Genomic DNA, 14280 nt, shown 5'->3' on the forward strand with positions numbered 1-14280 from the left:
TGCACTAAAGGGCCTTTTGTATCATCAAAAGGCCCTATGATGACACAAGAGTGGAGACAAAGTAGCCTTTTATTTTATCCATTTTTGTCCCATTATATTTACTGATGAGACAATTGTTCAAGCTTTTTAGAATGCAACCGACTGTCTGATGTTATTATAACAAAAAAATTATTTTTTTGCCAACCCTATCAACTTCTTGCTGAATTTTGCAGTTGTTGTGCGTAACAGATGACAATAGTAGATAATGCTATGTGAGATCATCTTGATAGCAACACAAAGGAAACTATGTGAGGAGTCAGATGTGACCAAGGTCATAACCTCGTTTCACAGTCATAACAGTCAGACCTGAAGTTTTGTCAGAACATCCAGCAGGATGCCCTTCAGATGTAATTCAGGTTGTCTAAGTCTCTCATGACTGATAGAACTGAAAACCTGAAATGTTGATATATAACAATCTTTATTTCGTAATGTGTTACATGAAAAATTTGGATTTTAACTATTTCTTTTATAACTTGCGCTGTTTGTTCACATCATAGTGCATCAACATGACCTCATTACCTTTCACCACTGTTTTAAATTGACCAAACTCTCAGACATAATAAACAGCAAACAGAAGTAACTATTTAAAAGCATGGGCATGAACTCTAAATCCACATTATCTTATCTTGAAATCTAAAGCTAGCAGCTAGTTCAACAGAAAGTGAGACCAAGGTGGATTTCTGAAATAACTTTTTAGCACCGTAGCTTTAAAGTTTATATCGTCATGTTTGTCCCGTTTCATATGGAAAATGGAAGTAGGAGGTGGAGCACTTCCTACTAACTTTTTACTTTTTTATTTGCATAGAAGGTACGCCTACATTAGTTTTTCTGTTTCATTTTTGTGTATCTGCTCTGTCTTCTCAAACTCCCAATTGGTGGGAGATGTTTGCTTGCACTGAGCCAGGTTCTGCCAGAGCTTTTTTCTGTATAAAAGGGTAGTTCTTCCTCTTCACTGTTGCAACATGCATCCGTGTGAAGCTGTATGAAGGATTCTGCTGTCACTACGTGCTCATTTGAGTGAATGCTACAAATCTATAACTTAATTAAATGTAAATGATTTTCTTCAATAGAAACCTTTTTAAGCTAATTTTAATAATGAACAAAACTTATTGCACTGTTTGGTAAATAGGATCAACTAGTAGGTATGTATGACTGAACTGAAAGTATATGTTGTGAATTGGTGCTATATAAATAAGCTGAACTGAATTTAATGTGAACCTGAATTGAACTTGTAAGATGATTTTAAGTCAAAGAAGCTACTTAATTGAGTTGGCATTTTTATACAAAAAAATATATAAATTACTACTTCTGAAATGCCTTAGAATGGCATATTTCATTCTTAGGATGTACTTGGGCTTAATCACCAAAATAAACTTCCAGAAAATCCCGAAATACTGAAACACCTGTTGATTTAAATATAAACTAAAGGACCATTTGTTTATAGGTACTTTTAATTAATAACTGGACCATCGTAATGTGTAGTCTGTTTTCCCTTACTTCACCACTGCAATGTATAATGTTTTCCTTTTTTGTTTTTATTTTCCATCTGTAAAGCAGAGGCCCCCAACCCGGGTAATCAAGGTCCACTACCCTGCATGTTTTAGATGTTTCCAGAATGGTAAAAATGGTGGCATTAACTCATCTGCTTAGCTCCAGTTGCTGCAGAAGTCCGTTAATCACCCATTTATTTAAGCCAGGTGTAAAGAAGCAGAGAAACACCTAAAACATGCAGGACAGTGGGGTGTGAGGACCTGGGTTGGGGACCTCAGCTGTAAAGCACATAAACATATACATTTTAGATTTTAATCAGAAAACAACTTTTAAAAAAAAACCCTGAACTATACCTTTACGTTAACGTTGTCAGCAATCCTTTAATTATTTATTAATCTAAAATAAAAAAAAGATGACATGTGTATGACTGCAGCCACAAGACAAATCTAAAAAAGTAAAAAAATAAAAATAATAGTACTCTGTCAAAATAATCCTCATCATTTCATAGATTTCAAAGATTGTTTTGCCTGGATGTTGAGGACAGAGATTTCAGTTTGACCGGTAAGACTTCTTTGATTCATGACTCTCTTGGCCTGTCAGGCCTCATGATTTAGACTTTGTAGGATCTGCCTTTTGGTCCATTTTCTGGTCATGGTGATGCTTTAGGGCTGCCAAAGTCATTCTGGATTCCAGACACAGCAGGCTGAGGAAATCCTAATCCAGTTTCTTTAAGCTCTGAGACATTTACACCATCAGTCCTGGGTGTAAGTGGTGCGCTAGCTGATAAACCTATTCCTGTGGCTACGGTATTAGCTGGAATTGCTAATGCTGCTGGTTTTAAGGGTGAGTCATGGACTTCTGGTGCTACTTCAGTCACTGATGAGGTTATCTGAGTAGGTGGAGGTGAACTTATAGATGTCTGAATTGATGGTGTGGCTTCGGCTCCAGTCCCAATGGTTCCAGGTGTAGCTGCAGCCTCGGCTGCCTTTGCATTCTCTGCAGCCTTGCTCTCCATCTCCTCCATCCTTCGCTGCACCATCCGAGGCATCAGCTGCACATACGTGCCCATCAAGCGGTGGTTTGTGCGAATCAGCTTCCCAGCACAGTTGTCCACACAGCGCTCCTTGACAGACAGACAGTAGGAATGTTAATCACAACAAAATATTACAGTACGGATATGTTATCTATGTCACATTATAGATGATGTGATTCATAGATAATCAAAGTATTTTCTATAAATATATACCAACTCTACGTTTGTAACAAGATGATACATGTTACAAACATAGCATGTATCAGTGTATTTAGATAACGGGGTTATGATTATGTCTGCTCCCAGTACCTCGTCCATTGTGAGGTTCCTGTAGTTGAAGTTGCTTGTGCAGCGCTGGAAGCAGATTTCAGTCATGCGGTTGTAAACCAAAAGGAAATCCCGCAGCTGGAAGAAATGCAGTCATTCAGAATCACCGTCCACATCTCTATTTACAAATCGGCGAGAGGAAAACCAACTTACGTTTCTCAGCTGCTGGTCAGGATCCATCTCAACCGACTCGGTGGCGAGCCACTGGTTTGCTAATGTGTTCAGTAAGCTGGTCTCTAGATCTTCGGATCCGAGGAAATTCTGGACTTACCAATGCGTGACTAACTTTAATGAATAAAGTAAAAAAAAACCCGTTAGATCAGATTTACGTTTAAACCTCCACTCTAACCAGTTACACCTGAAATGAACTCATTCACATGAAGGATTATAGTGGCATGACATTCACATGCGAGCGGCCATGTTTGGAGCAAAGATCGCCTCTGCTTGTGAAGAGGTTTCACTCTGCGGCTGTTTGAACAAATGAAAAAAAATAAAATAAAAAAGGTTGGTGTTACAGCAAAACCAGTACAGTCTATGGTTTTTTGAAAGCGTTGATCGTTTTTTTTACGTATATCCATCATGTATTTATGTATCACTACTCCTGTAATCAGTGTTTGAAAAACTTTAGTAAGATATTAAACTAAAACGTGGTTTTAGTAGTTTCTCTTTTCAGTCTAGCTTATTTTATTTGTCGTATATTTATACTTATCAAATACTACTTTAAATCATCTTTAGCGGACCGTGCTCAATTTCAATTAAAGGTGAGCACTGTATTAATGAGTTAATGAGCTATATGAAATAATTCATTAATTCCCTTATTGCATTTTTTTCTTTATTAAACCTAGAAATTACACATCTTTTGAATTACCAGTGTCCCTGCACCTGGCTAATAGTTTGAAAACTTGCTGGCAATGCCCTATTTAAAAGTTGCTTAAAGCTAAATTTCTACTGAAAGAATAAATGAGTATGAATTAATATTTATGAAATAAATATTTGTTTTAGTCAAAGATACAGCATTATGTATTCAAAAATTGGCTGGACAGGAAAATAAAATTCAGCAGACTTCCTGTCAAACTCCAGTCCTCGAGGGCCACTATCCTGCAGTTTTTAGATGTGCCACAGGTACAAAACACTGTAATGAAATGGCTTAATTACCTCCTCCTTGTGTAGATCAGTTCTCCAGAGCCTTGATGACCTAATTATTCTATTCAGGTGTGGTGCAGCAGAGGCACATCTAAAAGTTGCAGGACACCGGCCCTCGAGGACTGGAGTTTGACACCCCAATCCTCCTGTGTTTCCAGCTGTAAGAATAACAGGTAAATGTCGAGGCCCTTTTGCTCAAAAATTAGCACTGCTATAGACTTATTAAATCAAACTACCATGACAACAATCTTGACTTCTCTATGACTATTTATTTATTGGAACTGAAGGTGCAATTTGCGTTAGAAGGCTAAGAATTTGATTACTTAACTCCCCATTCAAAAGATCTAAAGCATATACTTACATTTTTGTTAAATATTTGAGTAAGGTGATGAAGAGTTAATATATCTGCGGTAAATCAGTGCCAAATGTAAATGAGATAACTATTGATCAAATAAACTCAGCATAAAACACATTGATATTTTTAAATTAGAGTTGTTTTAAAATAGTAGAATTCTACTTTTTGTCTTGGTTCCTTTTCAGCTATATTGCAACATCCTCTTGGATCAGTCACACTGGATTTAGATTAAAGAAAGACCCAAAGTGGGACTTCTGATAGGATATCAGTAGCTTTTACCCAAAGCTCTGTTCAAAAATCCTGAACTATTCTTTTCATGTTTCTTGGTGCCCTTTGATCACGGGTGTCCAAACTTTTTGAAACAAGAGCCACAACTATGAAGCTAAAAAGTAGCAGTGGGCCATAATTTTTAAATAACTTATATGATGTAAAATGCAAAAAAAAAAAACATTCTATTGTAAAAATAAACAAATATACACAATATTTTAATTAAAAGTATTTGTCTGATTTCTATGCAGAAATGATCTGTACATCATTGTAGATGCATTTTAGGCTACAAGAACGCGAGTCCCTCTTTATATTTTTTAAACACTTTTATTTAAGTTTTAAATATTCTACTTTCGAGTAAAAGTAACTGGGTGTTTGTGGTACTATGCATTAAACACCTAAACTCTTGCTCATTCAGTGCACTGCCCACCACTCAAAACTGCCTCCTCAGCCAAGCTCCCACCCCCCACTCTGAATACCCCATTACTCTTCTTCTTCTTCTTGTTGAAATATATTGGCGGTTGGCTAAAAACGTTGGGTGAGCATTACCGCCACCAACTGGTAAGGAGTGTGGACGACATGACAAAACAACAACAACAACAAAAAAAACAACATCAACTATATCCTATTATATAACTTACTCTGTTTCAAAAAAATCAAATATAGCCTGATATCCTCTGCTTTCCCATTCCTCAACCATACAGCCCCAACTTAGCCAAATAAGGGGGGGTGGAGTCGTCAGCAACTGACCAATCGGCGTTCGCAATTGGGACAGCGTTTGTACCGTGAGAACGGTTTGGCGACATATTTACAATAATACCGGAAATTTTCGGGAAAATGCTAATACGCGAGCATGGCGGGGAAAAGAGATAAAATGTCCAGTTTCCCTGCCAAAACGAGTATGATTACATTTCCAACAACTAAACAGAGTATGGAGTAATGCAAGAAATGCATCAAGGCCTGCAGCCGACCTCATGACCAGTTGAGTGAAACTGTCATCGACATCAACAACCACTGCTAAGGTAGTAAACATCCCGTTTTTGTTTTTTTTTGTCAAATCAAAGATCAATAGGTGAAAGTAGTTGTGCTTGATTTTATGTGTGTGAATTCCAATGGTAGCTCTATAGAAGCATGAAAACATGTGGTGCAGAAACTGGGCGTTTACATTTAAGAACCTTTTTATGCAACTTGTTTTTAAGCATTTTCCTCCAGGAAGATTTTCACAAGCCGGTGTAATTTAAGTCATTACTCAACCGTTTTGTAAGTGCAAAATGCGTCTGACACACACTTTCACACTCACTTCCAATGATACTTTGTGCCCCTCATTCTTACGCTGGCTCGCAAAAGACTTGGGTTTTAACGTCGATTTCCATTAAGTTGTTTTTGATAAATATTACAGACTTTTCATATCACCTGAATGTAAAATAATTATTTGATTGTGGTACAAAATGACGGCATGTGCTTGGAAAATACATATTACCCCCTCTTTAAGTCTTCCACTTTAAGACTATTTTAATTGGTCTGCATCTTTTTTTGATTATTGAACATTTCACTATAATTTGTTTGAAGTTAATCGCCATCATCAGTCTGGTGAGATAAATGTGAGCTATTCCTGAATTGTGGACTGCTGTCTCATAAAAATCTTTCCAAAGGCTGCATATTGGGCACCTCTGCCTTACATTCTTTGATCGGTGTGTATTACTGACAAGCGCACTTAGTCTATAGAGTATAGGACTCATAGGATATAAATCTGGCATATAGTCACAATGGATTTGGGTCCTGTTTGCATAACATGTCTGTAATTTAAATGAAATTGATTAAATGTATTCTCATTTATTAAAAAGGCAGCAGTTTTAAAGATATGCTATTGGCCCTCGATCATGACTAGTCATCCATGTGTAACCTTGCTGCAGCTACATTCATTAAGAAACAACTAAAGGATTAAAGCACCAATAAAAATTGAATCGTGTCTAAATTTACGATCAACTGGGAACTTTTTTGTAAAGCACTATTCACTCATTTTTGCTGCCATGCAAAAAGTCATCAGAGTAATTTAAAAAGAAACAACTCAATGACACAGAGGCACAAGCAAGACAATCATAAATTAACATTACAGTGGCAGTGGTGTTTTATCACTAGAAACCATTAGACTGGCTGAAAAAAGTGGCATAATTTTTTAACTGGTCTTTTGATCAGTAGCAACATGACAAAATTATGTACAATGAATAACTTAAAATCTTTAGAAAATCACTCAGTATTATTAAACAATGTAAGAATATTAAACTCGCCAAAGACAAACTTTTATCTTGGACAAGTAATAAAATTTGTTGAAAACTATTGATTGGATATCCTTTCTATAAAGAATAAAATAACATTTATTTCTAAATTGGTACAACACAGTGGAATAAAAATGTAATTTTGACATTTGCTGCTGCTGTTCATTATAATAAATCACTCTTTCAAGTCTCGTCAGAGAGGAGCGTCTGCGCACATTAAGCCGTCACTGTCAAGTGTCAGTGGCTCACCTTCCTGACACATACTTTTGTTTTTTGTAAAAAGAGGAAAGGACTTGAAAGGATTTTCCTGTCACCTTTCATCGTGCAATCATCTGCTGTCGCAAGAAACTTTAAATCTGTAGCTCAACCAACGGAAGCTGGGATTAATCCTGTGCCTCCTTTCCGAGGAGCGAAGTCATATATGACTGAAACTTTGACGGAATTCAAAGTTTCATTCGAATGGCGGCTGTCTTTTTCTAGTAGCATATGTAGGCCTTCATATGTTGCAAACTGTTGCTCATCAGACACTTCTTAGAAGTTGAATTTACAGAGCATTGGAAAAGTATTTACAGCGCTTAAACTTTAACATTTTGCACTGTTACATGCCCACAAACTTCAATGTGCTTTTTTTGTAATTTTATGTGATAGGCTAACATACAATAAAACTTAATTATTAGTTGAACAAAAAAAAATGACCTATAGTTTTAAAATATGAAAAATCTTAAATCTCTTGGAGTTTTCTTGGATTCATGATAATCTTTGCAAGGCCTGTCAGTTTAGATAGATCGACATGAGCCGGTAGGTTTGCAGTTGCGACATACTCTTCTCTCTAACTACTAGTACATCTCGGACCTGTGTGCTGTGGTTCTTGGTCTTTCTGATGCGTTGTGGTAATATTCTCACAAACCTCTGAGAAACAAATCACGTAGACTTATTTTGAGATTGACTTTTACATGCAAGAAATTCTATTTATTGGTTTTGAAAGCAGTCGGTTGACTTATACTTTGTTAAAGTATATCAGAGTAAAGAGTTGTGAATCCAAATGCTGAACATATCTTTTATAGTTTTTTTTGCTTAAAATTTTGAAAACCATGAATACGTTTGCTTCCTATTCACAATCGTGGGCTAGTTTGTGCAGGTTTTATCTTTGTCATATAAAATCAATCTTGAATAAGAAATCAATTTAAATTTGCAGTTGTGTTGGAACAAAATATCTTGGACTTTAGAGGATGTGAATCCCTTTACAAGATATGGAATCAAAATTTTACATGCAAAAGGGTGACTTTTATGAAAAGGGGACTTTTACTTGTTGTTGTGTTTTTTTGTAGCTTTCTGTCTATCCATAATGCTTAGGAGTCACATATAATTTGTAAGTGTGAAATAGGCTTTGAAAAACTGTCAACAGACATTGTGCTTAAAGACCTGTGAGTGCTGAGTTCACCTTCGAGCTTATGCTGTCAGTAGACACCAGGGCAGTAAATTACTCTGCAAATTGGGGATTACAGCGAGGGAGACATTCATTTAAACAGCTGGAGCATTAGCTCAGACTGTAAACATAATGACCTTTATCATAGCTTTTTACATGGAAAATCCATTGTGGGCGACATTTGCAATTTAAACAGTGTGACAATTCTCCCCATGGGGAAGATTAAAAGGAAACTGCTATTTATTGTCATCGTTATTTGTTTGCTTCCAATTTCTATACTGTTAGCTTAATTTTTTATAATGATTTGCCCGTGGAACAGGAAAGTGCAGTTATTCAAACTACAATCGCCCACACCATTGAAAACAGAAATGCTTTTGTTTTCTACCTTCATACTTTTTTATGAGACATCTGCTGATGGACGAATAAGAGACATCAAAGGAGTGAAAGTTCCTCTGTGTCCTGTGATGATTCACTCTTTTCCCTGCGTTTCACAACAATCTACACTTTCCACATGGTTCTTGACCTCTAAATGTCACGCAGAATTTCCTCTTTCTTTTTTATAGTAGTTTATTACAGAGAAGCATAGTTATGTTCCTATTGCTCAATATGGAGACTTTAAGAGGTAGATTGTCTGTGTCAAGGAGGAAATTGCTCAACTCTGCGAAGCGTAGAGAAAACTGAAGATGATGGTTACATTTTTTGCCCTGAAAATATGAAAATAGTTTCACATTTTTCTAGAATACAGGTTGAAAAGTTTTAGAATAGTAATATAATACTTAAATATATAGTTAGTCACAATCATGGCTAAAGCTGTCAGGTACTTGATCTGAGCAGCTCTGAGTATTTTCTACCTCTAAAAGCTCTATACATATATTCCCATTGCGATCATCACAATGATCTTTTCTGTCCTCACTTTCTTGATCTTCATCCCAATCTCTTCTCCGTCCTTCCTCGCTCTCTCGTAAGCCATCCCATCCCACATTGTCCTTGTCCATACTGATTCCTCTCTCTCTTTCCATCTCCTCTGCCTCCTTGGCTATCTGTAGACTGTTGAGATAGATGCTGCTGTGTGAGACCATGACACTGGTGTCTCTGGATGGCAGGTGAGCGTCCACTTCCATGTCCACCTCTAAGAAGGCGTTCAAGGGAGACGTCGGGAGGTCTGCCAGCGGATCGTGTTTCTTGTGGCGTCCTTGTGCCTGGCCTTGCATGTGTCTGTTTTTCTTGCGATTCTTTGCAATCTTCAGATCCAGTGAGGCGTAATTCAGGTCAGAGTCTGGAGGCTGGTTTTAGAGAGAACAGATGAACATGTGAGACAGTTTCTTTCTCCTTTTTGCTTCAGACACACTTCTATTTTTGTAGAGCTTGTCTAGTTTATTTTTAGAACAATTTCTTCTCAACGGTGTTCACTGGTTTGCAGTTCCGCTGACCACAATGTGTGTCAGAGATGCTAGCTGCCTTCCGTTCTGAAACGAAATCTGTCAGCATGGTCTCAAATGATCTGCATGACATGTCCAACAAATATAATGCAATGATAAACTTATTCTTGTGTGAACAGAAGGACAAATATACAACCAGCTTTCAAGTTTCTGCTATATAAAAGCATTACCACAGCATGGCTGCCACCCCCATGGTTCACAGCAGGGAGAGTGTTTTATGTGCAGGGTTAGGTTTCCTTCAAACATTTTACAAACAGTTTAATTTTGGTCTCATCCGCAGAGCATTGTTTTTCACATAATTTGCCTCGACCAGAAATTATGTGGTCGAGGCAATTTTAATTGCAACTGCGAAGCTCTTGAAAAATAATAATCAATGTGATTTATTTCAAAGAGCATTTCTGAGTGAAATACATGCAAATCAGCTGTATGATTATTACAAAATTAATGAGCAGAATCAATCATAAACAGAGCCACAACCCTATTAGGACTCTTGGTGAAGATGTGTTAGAAATGTAAAAAATATTTTATTGCAGTAATAAACTTTTCTCACAGCATATGCTGTGTGTTTTTATTTGGCTACAGTTTTATTTGTTTTTAAGTTTCTGGGGAAGTTTAAATGAGTAGCAACTTTCTTGTAACCATTTCTTGATTTATGAAGCTCAACACTTATTTGCCTGAATACCATGTTCTCTTGTTTTTTTTTTCTCTCCCAATGTTGACTAGTGGCTCAGAGAAATGGGGCTGAGTATCTTGTCCAATTTATACCATTTTGAGATTTAAATAAATGTATTTATTGTTTTCTTATTTTGTAAAAACTGTGAAAGGTGCTGGTAATTTGATATAAGAAATACTTATTTAAAATAGGACTAAATAAATAATTTAAAATATACTTAGATTTACAGATTGATTTTTGTTAAAGAAAATTGTGAGATTATGCTTCTGCAATAAGATTTATTTATTAGGTTTTATTATAGGTGCCGAAGAATGTGGAAGGCCCATAATTCAAAATGTACAGTTTGCTAATTTGATTAAACATGACATTAAGTCTTCATTGTAACAGTTGAATTAATACAGTATAAGAAGAAAACTTTCACACTGAAAATGTTAGTTTACAGTACATTTTTGTTTATAGTTTCAGAACCAATGATTTCATTTCCACTGAGGGCAAATTAAGTCATATTTTGTTTTCTCAGTAAAGCAAAGATCACCACTAAGGTGAACTTCAACAGCATTTAAATGCTGGCTTAAATTGTTAGCAGAACAGAATAAAATATTCATCACGTCTCAGCAAAATGCCACTGGTGAAGAAACTACAAAGGTACGGAGCCATCGGTCACCTTGAGGCTCCTTTGAGTGCAAGAAAGTCTGATGAGGCAAGTTAAAGTCGGTCTTTTCATGAAAGCGCGTCTGTAGCAAAAGCAGCATTTAAGTCAAAGCAGTGTCAGCCGTGTGCTAATGCTGCTCACTTGAATTAACAAAGCCCCAACAAATTGAAAGCAACATCCAAAATTAAAATCACCCCTAAAAAACCAAAATGAAACTGGAAGAATAAAGTCAAATGGCTTTATATTTCTGACTTTTTGCAGCCTTATTTTGACTTCTCAAACTGTGACTATATTAAATTTTACTGATAAAAGTCAATTAAGATTATGTCATATAACTGAAATGGATGACTTTTGAATTATAAAAAAAAAAGAAACTGATTTCTTAAACTACAGTTACCTTAAGACAATCTCTATTGCGCTGCATGGACATCGTCTCGTAGAAAACCTCTGAAGAACCTGCCGTAACACACATTTGTCAATTACTTGGCTGTATATATATATATATATACATTTGTTTTTTTCTTTTTTACAAAACTGATAAAGAATTCTAAATTCCAATTTGTGTTTTAAAGGAATCTCTGTTCAACATAGAATAATCCAATTTATATCTTACCAGCCCTAATATTTTAATATTTAAGCAAGATATTATCATCAGAATTGCATCTAATTCCTTAAAAATAGGAATCTACTGCCAAAATTGGAATCCATAATTCAGATACCAATTCCAGTGTTTTTAGTATTGTTTCCTGTTGTCCAGCTGTGTCCATACTGTACTAACAGACCCTATTCACTGGATGTACATCTCAGAAAAGGAATTCAAGGTGCAACTTCTTTCTGATTTTGGAGTGCAAAATGTTTGAAATAATGAATGTGAAGAAGAAGGCAAATTTTGTTCAAAAACAGGAGAACCATTCACAGCTTTTTTTTTTTTAAACCATTCTTTTTTCTTCTCGGTTGAGTCATACAATGATAAACAGATTCACAGATTTCCCCTTTTTTAATAGGTGTCAGAAAGCAGATTTGTGCTTACCACGTCTTTCTGTGCTGATGTTACCATAGATTGGATTTTCCTGTCGCTCATGATGATTGTGGGGATTTTCCTGCTGCTCTTGATGTCTGACGTTACCAATATATTGCCCTTCGATTTGTGATAGGCTGCAATGAGATGTGAAAAGACGAGTTTTACACTTTGTTTTAAATAGGAATTTAATGCATTTTGAATTGCATTGTATTTTGCACAATTAAGTCTAATTCCAAAACGAATTGAAAATAAACATACGTTTCTTCTTCCGAACTGTGTGGATGGCAGCAGTTATGTGGTTCTGAGTAAACAAAAAGGCAACAATTTGTAACATATTTTAAACAGAAAAAAATCACAAAAACATGTGGGAAAGGGAACCTTTAATTTACCTTTACATGAAATGTGTCTTTGTCTTAAGCAGAAGATGATATTCAGACACACAGAGATTAGCAAGGCCAGAGATACCACCGCCAGGGCTATATATTCTAAACAGCAAACATGACATGACAAAAAAAACCACAACTTTAATCTGTGTTAAAATTAAGACTGAAATATTTGTAAATTTACGTCTTCTTTACATCTTTTTGAAGTGTCATATTGAAAACATACTTTTAAGCTTGTGACAAACACCCAACAACTGACAATTGCAGTCTAAGATTCTTCATGACAAATTGAAAACAATTTGTCGTTTTAGCCACTGAAAGAAATAATGCAGTGCTGAACAATAGTTATTTCTGTACCCCTGTTTTTTTTTTGTGTTTCTTTATCATTTGTCTCCTTGTTTACCACAAAAAAAACAAGGAGACAAGTTAGGATTCTTTCTTTAAAAATCTGATTTTTGTTGTGACTTTGTGCATATTCCTGTGTAAGAAACACAAAGACGTTTCATTGCCACTATTTTCTTTCCTGTGGCCTTTTTTCTTGACACGTTTTTTACGTTTGCTCAATTCGTGATCTGGCCTTTGCGACATTCACATTGACGGTAAAATGTCCTTGAATTATGTATATATTATAAAAAGTATTGTGTCTTTCTGCTGTACAAATTTAAAACAAATGTTCTTACCTGATGACATTTCTCCGGTTGTCCTTAACTAAGCTGGTTGTCGCGTTGTCACAGTTTTCCTCATTCTATGGGGCATCACTGCGCTCCGTTGGTGAGGTATACTACACCGTCTATTTTTACCCCGCCTCTGCTCCCTCTCTGCTTTCACATTGCTTTGAAAACTTGCTGCTTTTCAGTTACAAACAGGAAACAATGTAACCTCATTTTGAAGCAGATTGCCTCAATGCCATTTGGGGGGGAACAATATAATTTCATCATATCACCTAAGCTTAGCATAAAATTTTATCAACATGAAGTAAAAGGAGGACATTAAAGTTAGGTTGCCAGAGCAGATAGTTGTTGTTGATGTTAAGACCAGCTGTTCAGTCAGCAAAACCATTTTTTTTACTTTGATTATTCATTATATTTGCATTTTCACGGTGAGGATGCAACTATCAGCACTTGCCCAAATTTCTTTTTCTACAGTACAATATCTACTACTGTTGTAAAACTGAAAAGCAGCGCAGATGGTGTATCTCGAATTTATATCTTGCATGCACAATAGCATGTGGTTTTGCAAGTGTGGTCGGAAAATCAGAAAAAAAACCTGCTGTCGTGAATTTTTTCTCTGTAAAACTAAATAGGAAACGGTGTGTGTGAATACACTGTACACAAGTCCGTGTTAGTATATTGTGACAACATTTGGGTGAGGTTGCGAGAGTTGGGGGTGGAATTTATGTAGAGTACATTTAATTTTCATTCAATTTTAATTTTAAATGACGAAAATGAATTGCAAAAGAAGAAAGAAAAAAAATATACCAGGTTTGATAGTTTGTGGTGAATATGTTTGCTAGCCTTTACGTTCATTGTGGTTTGTGGTTTTAGCCCTGCTTTGTCAACAGAAGTGTCAATTTGTGGTAGCTGTGGACAACAGTGGTCTTTGATATTGGGCTCCTCGTCTATTGACAACAAAAACAGCTACATCAAAGAGCCTCACTGGGCTTTCAGGCTGAAAATCCTCATTCATAAGTTTCATAAATGGGATCCAGGAATGCAATGTCAATGTCATTGACAAATGTGAAGTAGAAAAACATAG

General features: G+C 36.1%; 2 protein-coding genes across 2 annotated transcripts; both read right to left on the reverse strand.

Annotated features, from left to right (window-relative positions):
* Positions 1–440: 440 nt before the first annotated feature.
* timm10b (translocase of inner mitochondrial membrane 10 homolog B (yeast)) lies at positions 441–3331 on the reverse strand. The gene is made up of 3 exons (XM_032575465.1): positions 3044–3331; positions 2873–2968; positions 441–2653 (listed from the first exon to the last, which is right to left on the reverse strand). The coding sequence occupies exons 1-3, from the start codon at positions 3068–3070 to the stop codon at positions 2180–2182; spliced, it is 597 nt and encodes a 198-aa protein (XP_032431356.1). The 5' UTR covers positions 3071–3331; the 3' UTR covers positions 441–2179.
* A 4226-nt stretch (positions 3332–7557) lies between these two features.
* LOC116727948 (uncharacterized) lies at positions 7558–13471 on the reverse strand. The gene is made up of 6 exons (XM_032575647.1): positions 13206–13471; positions 12532–12627; positions 12401–12443; positions 12152–12276; positions 11519–11577; positions 7558–9640 (listed from the first exon to the last, which is right to left on the reverse strand). The coding sequence occupies exons 1-6, from the start codon at positions 13213–13215 to the stop codon at positions 9146–9148; spliced, it is 828 nt and encodes a 275-aa protein (XP_032431538.1). The 5' UTR covers positions 13216–13471; the 3' UTR covers positions 7558–9145.
* Positions 13472–14280: the final 809 nt, after the last annotated feature.

This window comes from Xiphophorus hellerii, chromosome 11 (genome assembly GCF_003331165.1).
Source record: "Xiphophorus hellerii strain 12219 chromosome 11, Xiphophorus_hellerii-4.1, whole genome shotgun sequence".
Taxonomy (NCBI): Eukaryota; Metazoa; Chordata; class Actinopteri; order Cyprinodontiformes; family Poeciliidae; genus Xiphophorus; species Xiphophorus hellerii.